Source organism: Molossus molossus, unplaced genomic scaffold (assembly GCF_014108415.1).
Source record: "Molossus molossus isolate mMolMol1 unplaced genomic scaffold, mMolMol1.p scaffold_m16_p_24, whole genome shotgun sequence".
Classification (NCBI taxonomy): domain Eukaryota; kingdom Metazoa; phylum Chordata; class Mammalia; order Chiroptera; family Molossidae; genus Molossus; species Molossus molossus.
The window spans coordinates 2,358,107-2,384,123 of record NW_023425360.1 but is presented as its reverse complement, the minus strand read 5'-3'; the positions used below and the strand labels follow the sequence as shown (position 1 = coordinate 2,384,123).

The 26,017-nt window shown below is 48.6% G+C and overlaps 1 protein-coding gene across 1 annotated transcript; it reads right to left on the bottom strand.

The window, feature by feature from the left end:
* Positions 1–612: 612 nt before the first annotated feature.
* On the bottom strand, positions 613–25,111 carry BNC1 (basonuclin 1). Its single transcript, XM_036278146.1, has 5 exons — positions 25,042–25,111; positions 10,651–10,773; positions 9,473–9,708; positions 4,496–6,363; positions 613–1,617 (listed from the first exon to the last, which is right to left on the bottom strand). Exons 1-5 carry the CDS (start codon positions 25,109–25,111, stop codon positions 933–935), a joined length of 2,982 nt encoding a protein of 993 aa, XP_036134039.1. The 3' UTR covers positions 613–932.
* Positions 25,112–26,017: the final 906 nt, after the last annotated feature.

The window sequence follows — 26,017 nt, the reverse complement described above, 5'->3', positions numbered from 1 at the left end:
CCTGGGCCAAAAATATACAAAGGATCCTGCCAGAGTCGTGCCTGCATCCACTCCGCAGGGCATCGCCAGGAGCAGACTCCGGACTTCTCCAAATGAAAACGGCAGTGGTTTTAAAGACTAGGTCGTCCTTCATTCTGCTTCCGAACAAGACCAGGTCACACGGTGACATGTCTGCACTCACCACAAATACTCACATAATATAAACACAAATTAAATATTATCAGATTACTTTAAATTAAACCGGAGACCACTAGTTTTAAGTGCACGGTCTCCCCCTACCCCCCAGCATCTTGAATGCGTGTCACGGAGCGAGAACGAACGTCCTCGGTAACATTCACGTTCCTATGTCTTAGAGGCCAACCAACTTCCTCCGAGAACTCCCTGGAGTAACACATGAGACCTTCATGGGGGGAAAAAAGCAATTTTCCACTCCAAATGGAGGGATTGTGTCAAAAAGTCCTGTTCCCAAACTGAAGTCTGGATTTCAGACTAATTAAAGCAGGAACTGAAAAATGTGATCTCTGGGACTGGCTCCTCACCCCTGGTGACAGCCTGCTTCCCCAGGACACTCAATCGACCCTTAATTCTGCAAGCCTCACTCTAAGCCACCCCCAGGTCCGGGCCCCCTGCTGTCAATCTGCAGACCTGGAGATCTCCCAGAGAATGTGCAAACGGATCTGGGAAAAACTGCGTTTCTGCAAGTTCTTGTCATGTCAGTGAAAAATACCTTGGGCTAAGAAAAATAACAGGAAAGGCTGCCCCCTGTCAACTTCCCACAAGGCGCGTCCTCACTCATCCTGCGGTGCAAGACGAGAAAGTCCACACACACACTTTCTGCCTGGTTTGTCCCAAAAGGTACTAAACAAAGTCAGAGACCTCTCTTCGGACTACCTTCTTCGTGAAATAACGCAAATGCTTATTATCCAGTCGCGTCACTGGAGGTGACTCGGCGAGGAGACCAGGCTTTTGTGCAGGTTGGGATTCTGGCTGTGTCTGTTTCGGCTGCGAACAGACGAGAACATGGTGTTGCAGCCCGGAACCTTGCATTTGTGCAGCTGGCGCAAGTGCACAGTTTTGTAGTGGGCCCTGAAGGTCCCTTTATTACTGTACGTCTTTTGGCAGAGATGACATGTAATGGGCAACCCAGAAGGCAGGCTGGCGAGGCTCTGTTCGGCCTTTTCCATCAGGACACAAATGGGGTACTCGTCTTCCCCGGGGACCAGGCTCGGACCTTCGCAGTTCCCATCACTGTCCTCCATGAGCACGGTGCCTTCCTCGCTCGCCCCGTCGGAGTCCCAGGAGGAATGGCTGCTGCTCTCCGACTTCATGCTCGAGGTAGTACTCAGATCCAGGACGGTGCCTTCCCTGGGCGGGGCAGAGCTGTAACTCTCCAGGGCGGCACTGTGGACTTGGGTTATCGGGTAAACCAGGCTGCCCATCCGGCTGGCTCCCTTGAAGATGACAGATGTCTGGGAGGCCTGCTGTGTGAAAGCCACCTCCCCGTAGGCCTCCTGAGCCACACCTTTCAGCAGGTGGGCTGCACGGAAACGGTCTTCGCTGCTCGCCAGTGCTTCCGAGGTCAATACTTTTTGGTGGAGGTTTAGATTCGAACTGTGTCTACAAGAGGGAAAAGATGGTTAGCAACGGATCAGGCTGTTGTTCTAAAAAGAGTCATCGCTCTGGGCAGAGACATCACTCAGAAGATACCAGATACGCGAGAAGTGATGGATGACAAGGGGCGTGGGGTGCACTGCGCGGCTGGTGGACACTGGCCCGCGGCGGTTCGCCGCTTGGCAGAAGTTAGCCTTTCACAGGAAAGTCAACAGTCTGGGAACTGGGAATATGTTTCTCTTCAACTTCCACCATCTGACTGACAAGTAACTGCTGGACCGCCTCTAAAGAGAATGGCTAGACTATTTCAATCAGGCCAGTTCAACCGGGACACTGGAGACAGGGGAATCCCAGGAAATAACTGGTCACAGATGATAAGGAACTAAACAGAGGACTCTGTTTCAAGGAAACCAGGAAATACTGTCTTCTGGAGCTGCCCTGTCCGATACAATAGCCACTTACATGTGGCTACTGTCTGGAACGTGGCTGTGTCATATATTCAAGTGACACTATTTTGGAGAGACTGACTGAAATAAAATAAGTTACGAAAACTGACTTCACCCGTTTCTTTTTACTTTTTTTTTTTTTTTTGACGTGGCTACTAGAAAATTTACAGTTTTCTTTGTGGCTCGCATCAGGGTCTAGACTAGTGTTGGCATTGCTCCAGAAGTTCTGCATGTATGAAAATCGGGTTGAGTAGAAATACCAGGGTGTGTGTGTGTATGTGTGTGTGTGTGTGTGTGTGTGTGTGTGTGTGAGAGAGAGAGAGAGAGAGAGAGAGAGAGAGAGAGCGCGTGCACTAAGTTCAGCTCATATTTGCAACGTTTCACTGTATACCAGACAGGGGTTTTGCAAAGGCAGCACTGTGAGCACACCACCAATCACCCGTCTTCTACCCGGTGATTACTCCTGAAGGGCAGATAATGAGTATCCATTATGACACATGCCTTTGACTCATACAATATCATTTGGATGTAACTTGTCAATCAATGTTGGCCTTGCTCGGAGATCCCCTGCTAACCTGATGACTAGCAAACAGCCCTTCCCAAGGGCTACACTCTTAAAGGGGAGAGGAGAATGAATCCAAACCGGGAAAACACTCCCAACCCAACCCCACTACAGCTCAGGATGCAAGCCAGGGTCAGACTGCGGCAAAACAGCCTCACCAAAATAAATAAGGATTGAGTTTTCTCTCCCAAATCTCCAAAGACAGTATAAGGAGGGGAGAAAGTTTAATCCTACTTCAAATTTACTAGTCACCTTCTCTCTTGGATCCCCTCACACGCTCTTTTTCTGGACATCATCAGAATTATACTCCCAGATCACCCACTTTGCAAGCAGCCCTTCTTAACTACAACTCTGACCTGTGATTATGTCAGCATTCTGGGTTGAAGGGGCAGGAATGTGTCAGCAGAAAACCAGACACTGGGTTGACATCCAGGTACAAGTGGTTACAAAAAAAAAAAAAAAAGCCAGACAAACACATTCACTGAAACCTTGTACAGAAAGCCCCCTGCTGCAACAAAGCAAGGCCCTGGGCCCCACGCTCAACTCCCGAGTCTCCCACAAATACCAAGAGCTGACTTGTGGGCTCCTCCAACCTTCTCCTTGAGCCTCAGAGGGTTAGATGCATTTCCCGAGGTGCCATGTCCCCTAAAACCAGTGATGACCACAACTACCAAAAGCCCTCTGCACCTCATGTCAGCTTCCTGCCTCCAGGACTTAGCTGGTGCTGTGCCCACCGCCCAGGTCTGTATTTCTCCCCTACGTCCTCTACCACCGGCCCCCACTCTTCCCTCCCGGTTTCTGACTCCTCAGATTTGTTGAGACCCGTGGTTCTCAAAGTGTGGTCTGGGTACCCCTAAGGGTTCCCTGAAGTGAAAACTCATTTCATAATGATTCTAAGACATAATTTGCCTTTTTTACTCTCCTTCTCTCACGTGTGGACAGTGGAGTTTCCCAGGGGCCACGTGACATATGACACTGCGACAGGCTGAACGCAGAAACTCCTATGAGAACCCAGCTGTCTTCTACTGAGCCGGACATTAGAAATTTGTGAAAACGTAAAACAAAGCCACTCTTCTAAGTTTTTGTTTGGAAAATGTAGGATTTGTTTTGTTTTTTTTTCTTTTCATGAAAATATTATTTATGTTAACGTATGATAGGTTTATTATTTTAAGTGATGTAAAATGTATTAATTTTTTTCAGCTTTAATTTCTAATACAGTAAATATGGGTTAGACATAAACCCAAATAGACAAAGACTCTTGAGGGTCCTGAGGTGTTAAGAGTTTGTAAAGGGCCCTGGCCAGGTAGCTCAGTTGGTCAGAATGCTGTCCCGATACACCAAGTTTGCAGGTTCGATTCCTGGTCAGGGCACATACAACCACCAACCAATGAATGCATAATTAAGTGGAACAATAAATCAATGCTTTTCTCTCTCTGTCCTTTCCCCTCTCTCTCTAAAAAAATAAAAATAAAAAGAATTTGTAAAGGATTGGAGACCACAACTTTTGAGACCTGCTGGTTTACTCATTGCCCCTCTTCCAAGAAGCCGTCCCTAATTCCTCAGAGTCTGGGTAGGCACCTTCCCCGGTGCCCACAGCAGCCTATGTTTCCCCCATTAGAGGGGATTTCAGGTGACATCTTGTGGCCAAATGAGTTAAGGTTTTAGAATTGAAAATTCAGGAGGGTGGATCTATAGGACAGCGTTTCTCCAACTGTGGTCCCACGCCCCGCAACACCTGTGTCACCTGGGCACGTAGAAATGGAAGGTCTCAGGCCCCGCCCAGACCTCCTGAAGCAGAAGGGGCCAGGTGACTCAGATGAAGGTTCCGGTTTAAGGACCACCATCTGAGGACAGACCGTTGCCCACAGGGCCTTACCTGTCCCTGCTCCTGCGGGACGGGAAGGTGGCCTCGCAGCCCTCCACAGTGCACACGTGCATCTCTTTGGCGTGCATGTTCTTGTGGTGCATCTTCACACCGCAAGCGTTCTTGAAGGTCTTTTGACAGATGTCACACCGGTGGCGACTTTCTTCCTTCTGCCTCGCCAATGCGTGCTGACCCACGTGCTCCATTTCTTTAGAATCTTCCAAGCAAGGAAAGGCCATTCCTCGGGTGGACAAAGCGCTGAAGAGCCCCCCGGCCAGCAGGTGCTGCTGCAGGCGGACGTAGTCCGGAAAAGGAACACAGGGCTCCATCCCAGGTGGGAGGTGGAGCTCCTGGCCACCATCCTCCGCCTCCCTGGGCACCATGGCCAGCGCCGGCTTCTGCTCTGTCTCCCTGTCCGCGTTGTGCGTGGCCTGCTCAGGGGTGCCGCTGATGGCTCCCCTGGGCTCGATCACTGACTGGAGATGGCAGGCCACCTGTCCATCAGGGAGAGGCTTCCCTAGGCGGCCTGACTGCGTGTGCTGCTCCGGTGGCGCCCCGTCCGAGCGCGGGCTGCAGGCCTCCGGCTCATCTTCACTGACCACCTGCAGGGGCACGTCTTCGTCCGAGCTGAGGGCGGCGTGCCTCTTCTCGGCCGCTATTTCCACGGCTTCCTTCTCTATTTTGATAGGCATGCTGGACTTCCGGGATTTCTTCTTGGGAAGGGCATCGAAAGGCATTTCGTTGGACACCAGCTGCTCTGAGATCGAGGAAGACAGCAGGGGGAGGGAAGGCAACATCCCGGGCGTGTTTGCCAGCTCGGCCGGAGTGGCCGGACTGCGGTAGAAAGGAAGGACGGGCTGGACTGTCTTCAGGTTGGGAAAGAGCACGCCGTTCTGCCCAACGCTCGGGAAGGCTACCTGGCCCCTGGAGTCCTCGCCTGAGCCCGGGCAGCCAGGGAGAGGCCTGCAGTCCGGAGATGTCACCGTGAACCCTGGGCGCTTGTAGTTCTCGGAGGTGGCCAGGCTCAGGCTGTTCCTCAGGTCCTTGTCCCTGTTGTTCCTGTTCATTGGCATGTGCAGCCGGGGGTTGGGGTTGGCACTGTGGCGGTTCCGGCTCCTCAGGGAGCTGAACACCATGTTACAGCCCTCAATGGTACACTTGTGCTTGATCTTCAGGTGCACAGCGTTGTAGTGGATCTTGAGGGTGCCTTTGTCGTAGAAGGTCTTCTCGCAGGCCGTGCAGAACACCCGGCCCTTCTTTGTGCCGAGGCTGTTCCTCTCGGGCTTCACTTTGGCCTCGGGGGACAACTGTGTCCTTTCCAGCTTAGTAACAATGTTGTAGGAGCTGGAGTCACTTAAGTGGCCACTGTCTTCCTTGCTAGTAACCGTATCGGGACAGCTCAGACACTGCTCTTTCTCAACCTGAAACGGGGTGGAGCTGGCAGTCAGGAAGCTGCTGTCAGGGAAGGGTCCGTGGATTTCCTGCCTGGGGTCCTGACTCTGGTCCTGCCCCTGCTCCAGCACATACTGCTCGGGCAGCGACCCCAGCAGCGCGGGAGGCATGGGGTTGAAGAACTGGAAGGGCAGCATGAAAGTCATGTTGTTGATGAGGTTCTCGAAGGGGTGCACGCTGCCGGGGCTTCCTTTGTCCACGGGAGCGGGGAGGCTGGCGCTCCTGTGGCCGCAGCTCTCGATGAAGGCCCTGATGTCCACGTTCGCGGAGGAGGGTGGGAGGATGATGGACTGCTCTTCCTTCTCTTGAATTGCCATGAGCTCCACTATGGACTTCGTCTCCCCAAAACGCAGGAACTGCTGCAAAGTGGCCACCTCTTCCTCGCTGGTCATGATGCTCCAGTGATCTAACACCTTTCCCGACGCGTCCTGAACCCAAACCAGGAATGAAAAGAACCGTTAATTTCCCTGCTAAGAAAGGAGCCATATGATCACGCCTCCCGGAACCACAAGGCTCCTCTGTGAATATCCGAAAATGACACCCCCTCTGGATGAGCAAGGGGCTGGTCGAGTTCGGCCCCCACTTATGGCACTCTCCGAGGCCAGAGACTGTGCAGAAAACAGACTGCACAAATGTAAGTTGTGGTCCAAAAGAGAGACATAAAATTTTACTCGAGGCCCCAGGAAGATTTGGTGATTATTTCCCATCTTATTTCAAACCAACGGGTCGTCTCGCATTAGGCATAATAATCTTCACTACAAAAATTAAAATACATATATCTTGTCCTGGCTAGGTGGCTCAGTTGGTTGGAGTGTTGTCCCATGCCGCCAGAAGGCTGCAGAAGTTTTTGATTCCCTGTCAGGGTACAAACCTAGGTTGCGGGCACATACGGGAGGCAACTGATCCATGTTTCTCTCTCACATCAGTGTTTCTCTCTCTCTCTTTCTGTTCCTCTCTCTCTCTCAAATCAATAACCATATCCTCAGGTGAGGATAAAAACAACACACAAAAAACAACAGCATACCTTTTGAACAACAGTAACTTCTTTATCTGAAGACTCTAGGTGGAGCAGTCAGACCTACCTGGAGCTCAAGTATTTATTCACTGCATTTTAATAATTCGCCCAAGCAAGTACCATCAGAAAACAAATGAACCTGTATTGATCTACGGCCCGTGTTCACAAAGCAGAGCTGTAATTACACTGGAGTGTTGGAGATCTTTCAAACTCCGGCAAGGCCTAACTTTTCCCAAAACTACAATAAATATTTTATCACAGAACATGTATTTGATGGCCTACTGAGATTTTTCACAGTGCATGTAAGGGTTTTGAAGATGATGAGGAATGTAACGTCATAAATTTTTCATGCACTACAGGCTCAAGGTAATTGATTCCATATTTTTAATCCCAACACTAGAAAGCAAGATTATTAGGATCATTAAATATTGATCCATGTCATAATGTAAGATCGTAATGCTACTCTGCATAAAAGGTTGTTTCTAACCTGCTGGGGATCCTGCACTCGAGGTGAGGAAACATGTTTCCAGAGGAAGATCATGGCTTTAGATGCAGAAAGAAGCGGGTTCAAATTCCAGGTCTGCTGCACTCAGAAGTTGAGTGACTGCAGCAAGATTCAGAAGCAACTCTGAGCCTCTGGTTTTTCAAATGGAAAAAGGGGACAGTCTACCTACTTCATAAGATTACCAGAGATGCCCTGGCTGGTTTGGCTCAGCGGTTGGAGCGTCGGCCTGCGGTCCCGGGAGACCCGGGTTCGGTTCCCGCTAAGGGCATGTACCTCGGTTACAGTTTGTCCCCGGCCCTGGTTGGTCGTGCGGGTGGCAGCCACTCGATGTGTCCCTTTCACATCGATGTTTCTCTCTCTCTCTTCCTCTCTCTCCCTCCCACTCTATCTGAACAAAAAATGGAAAAATGTCCTCGGGTGAGGATTAAAAAAAAAAAAAAAAAGATTACCAGAGAAAGGCCTAGGTCAATAAATGGTTATTACCAAAACTGGTTGACATTTTCTAGTAGAGTGGCAAGAAAAAAAAGAAGAGGCTGTATCTGTTTCATATGTTAGAGAAATGATATCATTCCTATCAGGAAATGTGTTCTGTGCTTGTGAAGACACCTTGGTGGCCTTGGATGGGAAACAGGAAGCATACCTCCCATAGCTTGTTATAGAAAGGGAGGTAAAACTACTCTGCCAAGCCCTGGATGGGTGGCTTGGTTGGTTGCCGCAGCATCCTGTACACCAAAAGGTTGCGGGTTCGATTCCCGATCAGGGCACATACCCAGGTTGTGGGTTTGATCCTTGATTGGGCGCTTACAGAGGCAAATGATTGATGGTTCTCTCCCTCCCTCCCTTTCTCTCTAAAAATCACATATCTTTGGGTAAGAATGAAAACAGATAAAACTACTCTGCCAAGTACAGAGAGGAGAAAAGGCATGAAAGGCACAGAGAGATAGGCTTTCATCTCTCCTTCATGGAGAGACACGAGACAAAATGTGAGGAGGCGGAAGAGAATGGGGGGAGGAGAACAAATAAGACCATGAACACAGAAATATCACAAGACAAATTCTAGGAAGGAAAATCAGCAGTGGGTGGCAGACGGCGTTAGAGAACAGGAATCGTAATTGTTGGCTTGTGGTTCTGCAAGGTAAGTTCACATTCTCACCCTCAAAACCTCAGTAAAATCTGACACAGACAGCATCTGTGTCGACGGGTAGTTTGCAGATAAGAAAAGAAGTGGAGCCCAGCCGGTGTGGCTCAGTGGGTTGAGCGGCGTCCCCTGCACCAAGAGGTCACCATTTTGATTCTCAGTCAGGGCACATGCCCAGGCTGCAGGCTCGATCCCCAGTGGGGGGCAGGAGGCAGCCAGTTGATGTTTATTTTATTTTATTTTTTTATTGTTGAAAGTATTGCAGATGTTCCCCCTTTTATCTCCCAATGACCCCTCCTTCCCCACTCCCCAACTGATGTTTCTCTCTCCCTCTCCCTCTAAAAAAAGCAATAAAAACAAATTTTAAAAAATATTAGAAGTGGAGCCCTGGCCGGTTTGGCTCAGCGGTTAGAGTGTCAGCCTGCGGTCCTGAGAGACCCGGGTTCGGTTCCCACTGAGGGCATGTACCTCGGTTGCAGTTTGTCCCTGGCCCTGGTTGGGTCTTGTGGGTGGCAGCCACTCGATGTGTCCCTTTCACGTCGATGTTTCTCTCTCTCTCCCTCCCACTCTATCTGAACAGATTATCAAAAAGTATCCTCAGGTGAGGATTAAAAAAAATAGAAGTGGAGATAGCACCCAAGGTGGGGCAAATGGTTTGCTGTAGTTTCAGAGACCCAGGTTACGCTCCCATAGCCTGAGTTTCATAGACACCTTGAGGACACACTGGCTTCCTCCCGAACACGGGGGAGGGTGTGAGCTGACAGAGAAGCAGTGAAGGGAAGGACGGCCGCAATGGCTGTCGCGCTGGAGGCAACGGGATGCATCCGATCCGCGGACGCGGGTGGGAAGGCGTGGAAGAAGGGCGCGCGCCCGCCGTACCTGCAGCACGTATCCACGGATGTAGTCCTGAAGGGTCCAGTCCAAGGCGTGGAGGATCTGCAGGACCTCGTCCTGCTTCAGCACGCTGAAGAGCCGGTCCAGGAGGATCTTCAGGCGGACCGGGATGGCCTGGGTCCCGTAGAGCATCAGGCTGCTGATATCAAACACCACGTTGGACTGGACGATCTCCACCTGGCTTGTTGGATACATGGGGGGGATCCTCAGCTTACTGAGAGCTGAAAACCAAAGGGAAGAAAGGACGTTTTTAAAGGTTCTACTCTCAAGAGAAACACGGCACGGGGAGGAGGCTGGTGCTAACTTTCAGTGATCTGTTCCGACAGAAAGGAACACGGCTATACAAATAATTAATTATCTTAATAGCTTTCACAGGAACTTATAAAGTGGACTGGCTGGAGACTCTTCTTTTCTCCCTTTCCTGTGGTATCCCTGAGGAGGAAAATAGCCACAAATAGGGGAAGTGCAAAAAAGGGGGGGGGTATAAAAATAAAGGTGCAGGTGTCTAATCAAGACGATGGAAAATCAGGTGAAGAACTGGACTTGCAAGCCTAGTTGTCGGCCTTGGCAAATTAAACCACCGAAGGGTATGCCGTCCGACGCGACAGCCATTAGCCCCATACGGCTACTGATATTTACATGTAAATTCGTTAACATTTAAGAAAACTGGAAATTCAGTTCTGCAGCCCCACTGGTCACACTGCAAGCACTCGGTAGCCACACGTGGCTAGTGTAGGATCAGATTCAACAGATAAAAATTCAGGATGTCCAATTAAATGTCAGATAAACAACAAGTGAGTGGGATACGCCTAGGCTAAGCAATTATGTCTTGTTTATCTGACATTGAAATGTAACGGAGCATTCCGTATTTTGTCTAGGCCAGGGCGATTCTCAGACCACACAGAACAGTTCTATCATCGCCAAACGACGGCACTGCGGCACCAGTGTGTACATCTTCAGAATGGGGCTAACAAAACACGTATCCTATGGAGTCGTCAGGATTCCAAAAGGTAACATACAAAAAGCTCTTCGCCCGTTGCCTGGCACACAGCAGTAACTCACACGTCTGCTGTCATTCTTAAGCGATTACATCCATTCCTGAATAACTGTGAGTTGTTTAGAGAGAATACTACCAGCCAAGAGAGAGGGGGAAATTAAGTTACCGTGGGCCACCCATCCATGTCTGCACTGCTCACACTGACGGTGGTTTATTTTCCCTGGTTTGAAACTTTGGCAACTGCAGTTCATAGTACAGCCAATAGCCTGCAAAAGAGAACACAGGTAAGCTTAGCGTGCTCGTGATGAGTGGGACATACATTGCATTTACGAAACAAAACCTCCACTCAGCAACATTCGTTGAGCAATGCGTGCCCACTCCGTGCCAGGCCCAGACGTGTATGCCGGACCCTGGCGAGAGGAGCAGCCGGCCCAGGACCTGGAGACGGAAGAGCATGTAACACAGACATTCTGCGCGAGAGAATAGGCTTACAAACACTGGCACTTTCTTATAAGATTATGGGTTGAAAGGAAATACCTTGCTTGTTATTAAGGACATAGAAAGGGCAAAGCGTCGCATTTTCGCCAAATCTCGAAGTTGACCAGAGCGGCAATGCTGAAATGTATACAGAGGCTGCCTTAGAACAGACACAAGGGGATTGAATGGAACTAAAAGGAAGCCACACGTGGACTCTGTTACCCATCAAGATGTGGGGGAAGCCCTGGCCAGTTTGGCTCAGCGGTTAGAGTGTCAGCCTGTGGTCCGGAGAGACCTGGGTTCGGTTCCCGCTAAGGGCACGTACTTCGGTTGCAGTTTGTCCCCGGCCCTGGTTGGTCGTGCGGGTGGCAGCCACTTGATGTGTCCCTTTCACGTCGATGTTTCTCTCTGTCTCTCTCTTCCTCTCTCTCCCTCCCACTCTATCTGTACAAAAGATGGAAAAATGTCCTTGGGTAAGGATTAAAAAAAAAAAAAAAAAAAGATGTGGGGGAAGCTAAATACCAGGATAGATTTGAGGACATGCACTGCTGGACCCCCCAACTCCATCACTGGACGTGTGACTGATGGAGAGAGACACAGGCTAGACCAGCGCTACGTGGATGCCCAGGTGCCCTGTGCGGTGTGTGAGTGTGGAGTGTGCAAACATATGTCTGAAATAAAAAATAGAGATGTACGTGCCAACAAAGGTCTAGTATTAGCAACAAAGCTTCCCATATATTTTTAAGATGAATTCCTCAAAAGTGGATAGAGGCTGCAGAATGTCATCTATTATTAAAGAGAAAAAGCCCCGCAGGAACTCTGACAGTCGGGTTCCCGGAAGGGCCGCCGGGTGGAATCCACATGATTCGAGAGAGCCTGGAACCTGGAGCGTGTGTGTGTGTTTGGGAGAGGGGATGAGAACGTCCCACAATTATGGGTTTAATCCTCCATCTGCCAATTAAGGGACAACGTGGCCCTGTGCAGGGACAGGAAGAAGAGAATCTGGCCTAGGAGTTGGGAAACTTGCTTTAAGGAGTCTACAGCTACTCTTCATTAAAAATCAGTTGCTGGTGGGACTGTAAAAGGAGCAGGCAGTTTGGAAACAGTCTGGCAGAGAGCATCATGGTTACCACATGATCCAGCAATGTCACTCCTAGGTATTCGCCCAAGACAACTGACAACATCTGTCCACACAAAAACGTGTTCCCCAACGTGGAAATAACCCCACCGTCCTTCAACAGATAAACGGACAAAGTGTGGTACACCCACACCACGGAACACTATTAGGCAATAAGAAAGAATGAAGTACTAGTATTTGCTACCACATGGATGAATCCTGAAAACATCAGGCTAAAAAAAGCATACAAAAAATGAAGTATGCAAAGTCAGAGGCTGTGTGATTTCACTCACATGAAATATCAAGAACAGGTCAATCCACAGAGGCAGAAAAGCAGACCAGCGGTTACCAGGGGTTGTGGAGGAGGAAGGGATGAGGAGCGGGTAGGGAATACTAACAGGTGGTAGTGAGGGGAGCGTGGTGTTCCTTTTTGTTTGTTTACATCTTTTTAAAAAATAGCTTTAAATTGAGATAGAATTCACATATACAATTCACCCATTTAAAATATACAGTGTAGCCCTGGCCAGTTTGGCTCAGCGGTTAGAGCGTCGGCCTGTGGTCCAGAGAGACCCGGGTTCGGTTCCCGCTAAGGGCACGTACCTCGGTTGCAGTTTGTCCCCGGTCCTGGTTGGGGTTGTGTGGGAGGCAGCCACTCGATGTGTTCCTTTCACGTCGATGTTTCTCTCTCTGTCTCTCTCTTCCTCTCTTTCCCTCCCACTCTGGCTAAGCAAAAATGGAAAAATGTCCTCGGGTGAGGATAAAAAAATATATGTACACACACAAACACACACACACAATGTAGTGATTTTCAGTTCATTCACAGAGTTGTGGAACCATCGTCACAATCTAATGTTTATCGTTCCCAAAAGGAACCCTGGCACAAGTTTACAGTAACATGTGTCTTCATTTCTCATGGGTATGTTCTTAGGAACACAATTGCTGGATCATATAGTAGCACTATGTCTAACTGTTTGAGAAACTACTGTCCAAAGGGGCTGCACCATCTTACATTCCCGCCAGCAGTGTGTGAGGGTTCCAGTTTCCCCACATCCTCACCAACACGTCACGAACAGGCAGACCACAGATGACTTTAATGGCAGTAAAAATACTCCCAGTGATGCCACAATGATGGGCACAGATCACTATACATTTGTCCAAACCCACAGGCTGGACAACACCGAGAGCAAGCTCTAAGGTGACCTATATTCTTTGGGTGGTTATAACGAGTCAATTGTAGGTTTGTCATTGCAACAAATGTACCCCCTGGTGAGGGATGTTGATAACGGGGGAGGCTCCGCAAGTGTGGAGGCAGGTGTAGAGGTAGATTCTGTACTTTCAAGTTTGCTGTGAATCTGAAAGTGTTCTAAAAATTAAAGTCATAAAAACAAATGGGTGACCTTGCTTCAATGTACATGATTTGACTGTCATTACAATTCCTCTTGGATTACAACGGGCCTGACCAGAGCAACCAGAGGTCTTCAGGTGGAGGAATAGGGCCTGTTCACAACTGAGGCCTGCAGAGAATGGCAACAATGTTACCTCATTGTCAAAAAACAGGAAATGGGAGAAAAGGTTTTACTCTTCCGAAACTCACATGGTATAAGACAAAGAACTCCAGATAATCACAACACTCCCTTCATAATGCATGCATTCTCACTGGGGGTGATGTATCATCCAAAGGGGTGACAATCTGCTATTGGGGTGTGTATGCAAAATATGACTCTTTTTATGTATAATACACAGATACATAGTATATGGTATGATAAACTTTCACAGGGGGAAGCACAGTTAGAAAAAAAATTTCTGAAGTCTCCTTACACATAAGGTTTTGGGAAGAAATGAGAAAAGACTGAGAAACACTGTGCTAATGCCAGAAATTATTTTACTTTTTGGTTATACAGTTTCTACTTGTATATTCATTTGATTAATGTGTTAAATACATGAACACACATCTATATACCTATAGGCACGATTACACAGTTATCTTGACTGGAAGCTAAAGGATGAAAATGAATAGTAATTTAATTTTTATTACACACTGCCAGAACACAAACTGTAAAGGGCACTGTCATTAGTTGGTGGCACCGGATATGTTGTCCAGCTTCCCAAACTTCCCCGCAGCTCTGAACATCGGCTCGCAGACGAACCTGCCTTCTCGGTAGCTGCCAGCACACGCAGGACTGAGCCTCTGAAATGTTTCACAACCTACACTCTATGGCTGTTTCGAAAGGAGAAAAGTTCTCATTTTGGGCAATGTCCCTGAATTAAATGCCATGCTTTAAAAACAAGACGGTCCTCCTTAGGGATTCGTGTGCAGCCGCAGGACGCTCGGGACTCTGTCTGAGGCCCGGCACAGAACTGCACAGGGAACAGCTCCCAGCCCATTTCATAGCCGAAGGTGAAACTCATTTTTCTTCTGCATCTTTGATACCTGACTCAGGGTTTCTCAACTTCAGCACTAGGGACACTTTAAGTTGGATGGTTCTTGGCGGTGGGGGGCTGTCCTGCGCACTGTAGGATGTCTTGTAGCCTCCCCAGATGTGGCACCTCCCTCCCCCAGTTGTGAAAACCAAAAGTGTCTCCAGACATTTCCAAATGCCCCTGGTGGCAAAATCACCCTCAGTTGAGACCCACTGACCTAACCTGACTATTCAGTTTTAGCAGTTTCTACTTCGGGGACAGAATTTTAAACAGTTATATCTACAATTCCAATGTATGAATGCTGCTTTATAAGAAACATTCATGTGGTTCTATATGAGCCTATCTGAATAAGGCTTAATAAAGCTCATTAGACGTCTATGGAAATAAGTCTCAGAGGAATTATTTATGAACTAAAAAGGCTAATTACGGTGTCTTAGGAAACTTCTAATATAAAGCCCTCCGCCCATCTCAGATTTCCACAATGTAGTAAAATTATAGCACCATTATCTAAAGACAAATTAAAACTTCTAAAATGAGATCAAACCAAAAATAATTGTAATTACATGACGAAAAGTACTCATGTAAATCAAACTGGAAAACTCTTAAAACTTACATCCTTTCCTTTGGACCCCTGATGGATTGTTCCTTTCTTCAGAAACATAAAGCAGATGTTTACAACATTCCGAACTCATCAAGGCATGATTATTGCTTTTTGCGCGCTCATTTTAATCAGACTATTTCTGAATTGTTATTAGTCACTTTGATGTGCCATAAATCAACATTCAAAATTCTAGTTTGCTTTTATTTATTTATTTTTTTAACTATCCTTTGCTCATTCATTCATCCAGAAATTACTGACACACCTCGTAGGTGATGGATAATCCAGTTATTTGCAGTCCTGGGATGGAAAGTTATGGCCCAGTTTTTAGGTAGGTTTGAGGGTTCCACTTCCTTTCCTGGACACCCCTGCCCTCCCTTCGGCTTGGGGAGATGCTGACTTGAACTCCTAGCAGTGGGCGGCCCAGACACAGTGGGGTAGATACCCAGGCACCCACGGCTGCGCAGTGCATGTATTTTATGGGATCTGAATGATTGAACTTGAGAATATAAACTATCTACTTCAAAGGTGTTTTCATCTCTAGTACATGCAAACATTTTCCTATCATGGAAGATAAATTCAGGGGGATATTTTGGGGGAGTAGATGGAAGGGGGGAGGAGAAACATTACAGGGGACCTTTGGGGTTTGCAGACTCATGCACTGACCCTTTCAGGGGAGTCATTTGTGACCTGGCTCAGGAACAAAATCAAACTATGCACCAGCCAGGAAGCTCTATAGGTTCATGCTACTCCATCTGTCCTGTTCAATACAGTAGCCATTAGCCCCATGTGGCTATTCAAATGAAAATTAATTAAAATCAAAATAAAATTTAGAAATCAGTTTTCTGGTCACACTGGCCACATTTCAAGTGCTCAGCAGCCCGTGGCTACTCTACTGGACATTGGAGATGAGAACATTTCTATCATCACAAAGAGTTTTACCAGGCAGTTCTGAGTCGAACGGTGAGACTAGCTACTCTTCCAGCATCTGCCCTTCTCCATGGTGGCATTTGTACTTAGGTGATCTCACTGCATCGCTGTGAGGAAGGAATTATTCTCAGGAAACGTAAATGTGCGGAGGATTTGTAATGGGTCCGAGGTCACCCAGCTGGTGAGCTTTACTGAGCATCTATTATGTGTGCGGCACGGCGGTGAAGAGCGCCCATGTGAACTGAGTCCCCCAAATGGAAAGGAGTCAGTGAAGGAGGGTTGTAGGTAGCAGGCATAGCAAGGGCACGACTGAGGCACGACTGAGGTTGGAATTTTCATGGCACAGAACAGCTGGCCAGTGTAGCTGGAGTGAAGTTAGTGAAGTGCGTGGTAAGGAATGGAGTTCAGAGAAGTGATAAGAGACCACTCTGCATAGGATCGTAGGGCAAGCCACGGCATATAGATTTTATTCTAAGTCTAAAAGAATAAAATCAATACAATGTGCCTATTAAAATGACACCTCTGGCCCTGGCTGGTTTGGCTCAGAGGTTAGAGCGTGAGCCTGCAGCCCAGAGAGACCCGGGTTCGGTTGCCGCTAAGGGCACGTACCTCGATTGCAGTTTGTCCCCGGCCCTGGTTGGGTCATGCGGGAGGCAGCCACTCGATGTGTCCCTTTCACGTCGATGTTTCTCTCTCTCTCTCTTCCTCTGTCTCCCTCCCACTCTATCAGAACAAAAAATGGAAAAATGTCCTCGGGTGAGGATAAAAATAAACAAATAAGTTAATTAACAAAATAAAATGACACCTCTGGATGCAGAGCTGGGGAGCCCGAGCTCCTCCCCCGCCCCAGCACACTGAGCATCTTTCACAGGGAGGCAGTAAAACTTACGACTGGCCTCAGGCAACTTATGTCCTACTTCCTGTTACGCCGTATAAGCTTCAGCTCCACGACTTGGAGCCTCTGACTATAAAATGGGCTGGATACCTGCTCCTGCCTCCCTCAGAGGCCTATTAGGCGCATTAATGAGAACACAGAGATGGAGAGTTGAAAAGACCAATTAGCACAGTAAGAATGTTGTTACTGCCAGGACAAGTAGGTTCTTAGGTCCTCTGGGCTCTGGTGGTCTGATTGCACAGAGCTACCAAAAACACTTATGATAAAAACCTCCATAAAGGTTGCTTCACAATGAATCATTCCTGAAAGAGGCAACAAAACTGAAATTTGAAACCAACACCTAGTGGCTGACCCTGGGCCTGACACTTGGTAAGCTTTTCACTGGTATTATTTAAGAGAATAACGAACGGGTCAATAAGAGAGCTGTACCATGCTTACGAATGACAGATGCCCACTCAACATCCCTTTGCCCGATCTGCCTCGGTAAAAGGACCTGAATTCCACAGCTCCTTTGGAGGGTAGGTTACGGATACTGGCCAGTGGTATACAAGCAGAAGTTGTTAGGTGAAGCTTTACAGAAGGCTCCTTATAAATGGGAGGTGGCTCAGCTGAGGGACTTCTTTGCCTTTCGTCCTCCTTGGGGACATGCCTTAGGGACAGCTGAGCAGAAAGGAGCTCTTATTTAGGAGCTCTTTTACTATCAGCCAAACACAGCTCCTAAGTCACACACTTATCATACTGACCATGGAGAGGGCCACATAAAAACCATGTGGAAAATGGCTAGCTAAGAGATCACTAAGGCCAATGTCAGGGGATGAGGTCTTGTCTGAAGGGTGAGATTCTACGGCTGTGCCAGATTCTCGGTGGCAAGGATCATAATTTCCCAACTTGAAATCAAAGGACCCGGTCCGCTAAATCACAAATCACTTGTTGAGAGTCGCGAAGCTTTAAAATAATAATGCTTCAAGTTTTTCCAAGTTGTAGTTTTAAATGTTAAATATAGACCATTGCTGTTAACATGTTGCGTCCTGGGGGGCAAAAAACGGCCAATCTATCCTACGAGGTATCTTCCGAAGCAGTTGGACCACCTTAGCTTGTGGGGAGAGGGCTCGGTTTCTCCCCACCTACAATGAAATTGTCGCTCCCATTCTCTGTGGCTGCAGGAGCCGGCTGCTCTGATCCAGGAGGCCAGATCATTCAAGGGCAGGGGGTCTCTACCCAACTGCTCTTTGAGGCTGCTCTGCCTCTCTGCCTCTTCTTCACAGCGTGTATGAACTTCTCACGTCTCTTATTAGAACCAGATTTTTCGTTTTTGCTCCCTACCTTCCCTTCTCCCATTTTTCTCGAACTTCTTTTATTTCTGGAGTTTTCTATTGCTTTTCTTACATATTCAAAGCCACAGAGGTTTCTGAAAATAGTAGCGCTATTTGCCAGATGTCTCAGGACAACTGGGACGAAGAGAGAGGAATACCCTTGGGGTCCCTGTGGGTGAAGTAGCTTACTTGCTGCTTGCAGCACAAGACTGAGGCCCACCTGGAGAAATACTCAGACCAGACGCCCATCTCAAGCCATCCTCTTCCATTAATAGTTTAACAAAACGATACCAATTTATTTAACAAAGTGGGCTTCTTGGTGGCTGTTTGCTTGTTTGCAAGGCACCTGCCATGTACTGGTGACCACGAGGAGCCTCGTGGGGAGAAGATGAATAACGCCCAGTGTCCGCTCTAGGGGGGCACACGGGGAGGAAAAGTCATACAAGTTGGTTGGTCAAGGAGAGTTGAACAGGCAATACAATTTGCCAGAAATTAGTGTGAGTCATTCACTGTATTAAAATCTAGCCGTTCAAAAGATACTGAAAACAAATGCAAAACTCATCGGCCACCTTTAGAGAGGCTAGGGAACCAACTAATTATTCCCCAAACTGGTAAACAAAGGGAAAGACTCAAGAGTGTATCCTTTTTTTACACAAACTGTATTTCACGGCAACCTGATGAGACCAAGATTCTCTCTCCAGAAACATTCCAGGGAATAAAGAAAGAAAGAATGAGAATATCAGCATTCCTCAACTCCTAATGAAAAAGATGACAACCAGGTCATCTGCCTCCGGATGGAAGGGTATATACTATTACATAGGGGGTGTTCTTGCCAAAAATGTTGAAATCTGAATTAGATTAAGCCTCCTGGTCAACTCCCGTTTACAGAAAATAGAGGACAGAGGAATGTTTAAACGATACCACGAGGAAGTAAAATCCAGACTGGAGAGCATTCTACGGGACAAACCATCCAGTGTTTTCAACCGATAAATTGCAAAAGTAAAGCGTAAACCTACAGATTAAGAGGGACCATGTATGAACCTTATTTGGATCTTGCACTTGAGTAAACCAACGACGATATAAAGTTTTTAAGACAATTGAGCAAATCTGGATACTGGAAATTTAATGACATTAAAGAGTGGTTAATTTTCTAGGTGTTATGTGGTAATACTGCTTTTGTCTTTTAGAGCTGTGTATTAGAATATTAATGAATGAAATTGTATGATGTCCGGGACTTGCTTCAATGTACGTCAGTGTTGGTAACGGTGGGGGAATTGGTAAGGGGTACGTACGGATGAAATGGCATTGGCCCAAAGTTGATCACTGTTGAATCTCTAAGCACATATCCCTAAACGCTGTTAAACTAGTCTAACTTTGTTTGAAGTTCTCTATAATAAGAAGTGAAATAAATAAGATACATCAAAATCGCCCCCTCTCTCCAACATCTTTTTGAGTGTGACAGCAAACGTAGAGAGAGAGAGCAGTGTTAAGAAAAGAGGCCAGAGGAGGGTTTCTCCAGGAGGCAGCAGGCACGCTCTGATCAGTGTGTGCGGGAAACACCACAGTCCTGGGCGTAAAGAAGGCTCACCCCGGACGGGTGTGTCAAGCCCAGGAGGCTGGGCCACAGAGCACAGACCTACCTGTCCCAGGATTTTGGTTTCCTGCTGCAAGTACGAGGATGAAAAAAGAGAGACCAGTCAAGAAGACTGAGAAAGCATGGAGAAAGGCCTGGCAGAGTGAGGGCAGGTGGGAGGCAGAACTCAGGGGACAGATGTTGGGCCAAGTCTACCTGCGAGTAGAAAGTATGCGTGACACCCATAATGTTCTCTTGCTGCTTAGTTCAAAGAAGGTGATGGGGAAAATATTTGTTCTTTGATCTCTATAAATCAAAGTATAAACTGTGTGCCAAAATAATTTAACAGCTGTGCCTTTTTTCTTAAAATTATTAGTTCTAAAAACAAAAAATATAAAAAAGAGAGAAATGTGAAAATATTATCTTAGAAACCAAACCAAATATTTGTTTTTAAAAAACTAACAACAACAAAACTATACATTATAAGCGATACATATATATTGTTTTTGTTTTTGTTTCTCTTTGTAATACCCTAAGTTTGGGAGATTTCAGTAGGAATCTTCAGAAGCCTCTGATAACAAAAACCAGAAGGGCGTTACCTGGGCATGTAAGGAACTTCTGAACACAACGGTCAGATGGGTGTGTGGGGGACAAAAACAGAAACAAAAAAGAGCATTTACACTTCAGGATAATTTTAACAAAGGTGGCCAGCAAATGCACTATTGCTGCTGATGCAAAACAGAGATGAGATTGTGAACATTTCTAAGTACAATTTTGCACATGTTTCTTTTAGGAAATTCAGTGCGAACTAGATTTTAAAAACAAAGTATAAAAATACCCCAGGATTTTCAAAATGAAGTTTTAAAACAGAGAAGATCAGACAGTTAATTATGCCGTCCTGATCACTGTCTTAAAATTCCGCACTGAAACATTGGAGTTGCCCGTGTAAAAATTATACCTTCATAATGAGTAATGCAAGAAACAATCAGAGGGTTACGGAATAAGGCCGATGCTTCTAGAAGCTGGTATAGAGCTGGAAAATAACTTTAATGTTTGTTAGAGTGCATGACAAGATCACAGAGACCATCTGTAAGAGAAGGAAAAACGAATATAATTGTCAACAGAAAGAAAAAAAGGTTAGCAGCCTGCACTCGAGTTTACCTGTGACGACTATTTCCCTCGTCATAGGTTGCTGGGACCTGGTCTTCACAACATTTTATTTCTCCATCTCTCTTTTCGCTCACATTAGCTAAGTGAAATTATCATCCCCCTAAGGCAGAGTCCTCCTGTGATACATTATTAGGCTGGTTTATAATAATGATTCCATGTGTGGACGGCAACAGCAATAGCCCGTTTGCTTCCAACTCTGCTAAGTTCGAGAAGGCACCAAAATGGACCCTGGCAAAAGAGGTCTTTGTTTAGACCCACCCTTTTTGTACTTTACCACAATACCAAACTGTCCCTCAGACTCATCCCTTCTGGGATAAAATAGGCACATCTGGGTAGAGAAATGGGGCCACACTGGAATCCTGGAATTTCCAGAATTAGGACAAGGGACTTCAAAAGGATGACAAGATAAGAGGAAACAAGGTTTTCAGGTAGAAACTGATTTAAAAGGAAAAAACAAAAACCCTTCCAGATGCCCCTTCTGTTATCTTTAACCTCTATTAGATAAGCCACGAAAAATAGAGTCTCTAAATAAATAAAATTTAAAATCTGTAGAAGAATACTCGGAATAAGGTAATTTAAAAAACTTAGTGACTCCGTGAACGTTGATCTTAGATCAAACTCAGTGGCTCAGCACTGAGTTTTCACCTTAGCTGGGGTCTTTCTAATTCTTTTTAAACAGGGCTGTTTCAGAGAAAAGTAACTCACTCTCAATGACATCTGTAGAGGTGAAAATTCACCCTGGGGTAAAGCATGCTCCTCCTGCAAGTAATTTACCTTGTGGAACCTTCAGGGCAACTCTTTAATGGCCACTGTCAAAATAACTTCTAAAGCCATACACAAAAGCTGAAAGACACTTCTGCCCCTCAGCCCGTACACTGCGATTTAATTTTACTGACAAACTGAACTTCTAAATTGTTTTCTCATTTATATTTGTCCCCAAGCATTCGTAAATGATAAGTGTATGCTTAAAGGACAATTGTTACTGATCCCACAGGAGAATCTAGATGGCTTTTCTCACCCAGTAGGTTGGATCACCCTTCTTTCCACACTGATGATTCTGAGGTACAGAGTGTGGGAAGCGGGCCTAACGGCAGCGTGGCAAAGATGTAAAATAAAAATAACTCTCTATGCAAGCAATTACTCCATGTTCGTTAATATTTCTAAATTGAATTCTAACCAGAGCAAACATCATTTTTTCACATCCTGGTAGGTATCAATGGCCAAATGCGCACTTCAAACTAACCACGTTCTCTCTGACTGAAGGAGGAGCATGCTGCTAAATCCTTTTCTATTCTGAAGAAATCTATGGGTACAGATGATATTCCAAATGAAATTATGCAGGTGTCTGAACATTACTATGAGTTCCCAAAGTCTGAAGAGCAGTTGTGCTAAATGAAGATTTCACCACCTCTTTTCAGCATTTAACCATAATAGGAACATGTTCAGCCAATAGTTGAGTTGAAAGAGTAATACTTTTTTGGTGAAATGAAAGTTGGCAAACTTACTGGATGAGAAATCAAATGATGACTCACATCTTATTCTTCCAGGTATGCCAAAAATGATAAAGTTATCTATCAAAATGCATCATAGCAAAAGTAGTGGCCACCTTTTCACACCTATTTAAAGCAAAACTCACATCCCGGGCACTTTATAATGCCTGAAGGAATGTTCTTTTACACGATGCACAACCACTTCACTTCGACATATCCAATTTTGATGTTTTAATCATCTCTATAAAAAGATACGGGAAGGGAGAATTGAGAAGCCAGTGTATTTATCACCGCACCAAAAACTTAACAACACGTATGTGCAAGCCGAGAGTCCCAAGAAGACTCACGAAAAGAGGCCATGAACTCCCATGGTGATTTAAAACGACAAACAAGGAATAAAAAAAGGACACCAGGAAAAAATAAAAATAAAAATAAATGACCTGCCAAGTTTTTGAATTCACTTATAGCCCAGCCAGAATCTTTGCCCTTTGATGAGAACTCAATTAAAAAAAAAAAAAAAAATTGTTGCTAGATCTGCTGCGAGGACCCAAATCTGTAGTAACACATGTTTTCCCTACACACACTCACACCCTCTGACAGGGATTCCCAGGACACCAGTGGGGCCTCTTTTGGGCCCCTTAAGTGTTAACAGCAGAGGCCTGGCTGCGACCAGGCATCTGGCCTGATTTAAATGCCCTGTCTTCAGAGGAGCGCGGGGAGCGCGGCCATAAAACCAGGGGACATTGCCGAACCTCAGCGTGTCTGATCCCCCCCTGGCCCCCCAGCTCACACAATTCCACTCCCACAATTAAGGCTGCTCGCTGGCATTCCAGCGAGCTGTCAAAGTCGGGCCGGTGGCGGCCGCACAGCCACAAAGAGACGCCTTAAATGAGAAGAACATGTTCCTACACCGCGTTTGAGAAAGTTTGGCTCCGAGCTATGCGCTGATTAATATCAGATCTCCTCCTTCCCTCGCCTCGCCACGAGCGTGTCACATCTGGCTGACAAATCCCGAGCCTCTCCGGCGGGGCCGGGGCCGCGGGGACACGGGCGGGCTCCCCGGCCGCAGGGAACCGACGCGGCGCTCCGATGGGGGTCGGCACGGGGCGCGTCCGGCCCGGCCCCGCCGCCCGGTCCCCGCTGTCACTGCAGGTGCCCGAGCCCACGCGGCCGGCGCCGCGCCCCGGGCTTCCCCGCGCGCGCCCCCCGCGCCGGCCCGTCTCCGCCCCGCGCTCGGGCCAAGCGGACGCCGGTCCCAGCACAGCGCGGGGCCGGGGCCGGGGCCGGGGCCGTCCCGCCGCCCGGACGCCCCTGCGCCCCCGCCTGCACCTTGCTCCGCGGTTTCACACCAAGATGCGCCCGCGGCCGGGGACCCGGGACCCCGTCACTCCGCCTGCCGGTCCCCGCGGTCCCCGCCGGCCGCCGCGCGCCTCGCGGTCCGGAGACCGGACCAGGTGGGAGCGGCCGTTCCGACCGGGCTGACGGCGGGGCGCGCCCGGGGTGAGAGCGGCGCGACGGGTCCGCACTTCCGACGCGCGACGCTGTCCCGGGCCGCGCAGGTGGCCTCGGCAGGCGGCCAGGGTGCGTCCCCGGTGCGGACGGGGCCGGGGCCGAGCGGCGCCCCGACCGCCCCGCGCGCCCCGCGCCCCGCTTACCTCCGCCATCCTGCGGCCGCCGCGGAGCCCGGCTCCCCCGCGTGTCCCCGGCCCGCGTCCGCCCCGGCTCGGCGGGCGGCGCCGCATCCAAGCTCCGGCCGTCGGGGCGACGCGGCGAAGTGGGCGGCTCCCCGCACGCCCGCCCCCTGCGCCCGGGTGGGGGCCTCCTCCCCGCGCGGTCCCCTCCCCGCCCCTCCCCCGCCGGCCGCCCGTCCCCCGCCCGGGAAGCCAGCCGCCCGCCGGGCCGCCCGCGGACGCACTGGGCCCGCGGAGCCCTCGCCGGCGGCCGGCGCGGAGGTGTCTGCCCCGCCGGGCTTGAAGGCACTTGTCGGGAGACACAGACGTGTCCGCGTCTGCCTCCCCGGGAGGCCAAACGCTCTGAAGTTCGCTGGCTCCCGTCTCGCCCGGCGCGGCCGCCGCCTGTCTCCCCGGGGCGCCCTCGGGGTCCCCCGCGCGCGCCACCAGGAGCTTCTTTCCAGGGGCCGCGTGGGGGCCGTCCCCGAGGGGGACACGGGGCGCCAGAGGCTTTGCTGAGAACCTACGCCAGCCCCTTCCCTGCTGGTCGCCCGGAGTTCCAGCCCCAGCTGTCCCGCGTTCCCGGGGCAAGGGGCTTGCTCTCTCCACCTCGCTTGTTTAGGTTGCAAATGGGATCCAATTTTCACCTCTCTTATTGGGTGCCAAGAATGAAATGAAACTACATGTCCTGAAGCACCAAACCGGAGCGGAGCCCCGCGAGCCCATGGGGAGGAGGGCGGCTTCCTTGACCCCTGGGAGCTGACAGAGATGGGCCGCAGCTGCCAGCACTCCCCGGGCGGGCGGCAGACGCACAACCTCGGGAGAACGCGGTTCCCTAAAGGGATTCTCTTTGAAGGCTGGGGGTTCCTGCTGCCACCTCCCCGATTTATTGCACCCACCCACCTTGCTGCTGGTGGACATCGTTGGCTGAGAAACAGCAGCCTTCTGCAGTCTGAGGGTGCAGGGGGGGCATGGGCGATGGAAGGAAAAAGGACTTGCAATCAGACAGACAGGGCGCCTGATTCTGGCTCTGAAAGGTGCAGGCCTCTGAGAGGAAGAGGAGGGAAAGGAGAGAAGAGGGTGCACGTGGAAGAGTGTGGCTATATGGGGGGGTGCTTCATGGGGTCCAGAGAACCCTGCTGCTTCTCCACAGGCAGGACACATGAAGGGCATTGAGGCCAGGTGACTGCCCTGGGTCAGCAGTGCCTGCCATGCCCTGTCTGGCAGGCATGAGATTGCCTGGCCTTATGCAATGGACTCTGCCCTCCCTTACAAGTGTCGGGAAGAGTTGTTGTTGTTTTCACATGGCTACCGTAGTTCTGTGGCTTTGCTTTGTGAATTCCAGACCCCAACTCCTTACCTTCCATTTAGCTAGTGCCAACCCCCTTTATTCCTCCGCTTTTCTCTGCCTGTTGTAACACAATACATCCTTCAAAGCTTTTCTCAAATGTCCCCCTTCCCAGAAGCCTTCCCTGACACCCCCCACCCACTCTCCACTCCAAGTGTTTTTGCCCTCTTCTGACCCCCATGCACTTGTATCTGCTTTTCTTGTGGTGCGTATTGCGTTCTCTAGTCTAGTTCCAGTGTGTCCTTGTCTTAAGTTCTTTGATCACCACTCATCTTAGTGGCTTCTGGGCTACGAGTTGTGAGGAAGTCAGCTTTCTTGGCCTTACTGTCCTCATCTTTAAAAGTAGGTATGAAACTGTCCTTGGACAGTTTGGTAGGGCTAAATAAGACAGTCTCTGTTCTTCAGACACTGCTGTCGTCCCTTTCTGCTGCACATAAAACTGGTTTTGGATTAATTTAAATTTGTTACCAGAAGAGTTCTTGGTCACAGTATTATTGAATGGCCATACTATGCTTATTATACATACACCAA

Excerpts from the sequence above, each read along its gene's own strand:
- BNC1 (XM_036278146.1), bottom strand. The coding sequence starts at position 25,111 with ATGCCCCCCCTGCACCCTCAGACTGCAGAAGGCTGCTGTTTCTCAGCC. Across the intron at positions 6,364-9,472 it reads TCCGTGGATACGTGCTGCAG|GACGCGTCGGGAAAGGTGTT; the intron begins GTACGGCGGGCG and ends GTTTGGGTTCAG. Across the intron at positions 1,618-4,495 it reads TCCCGCAGGAGCAGGGACAG|ACACAGTTCGAATCTAAACC; the intron begins GTAAGGCCCTGT and ends TCCCTCTTGTAG.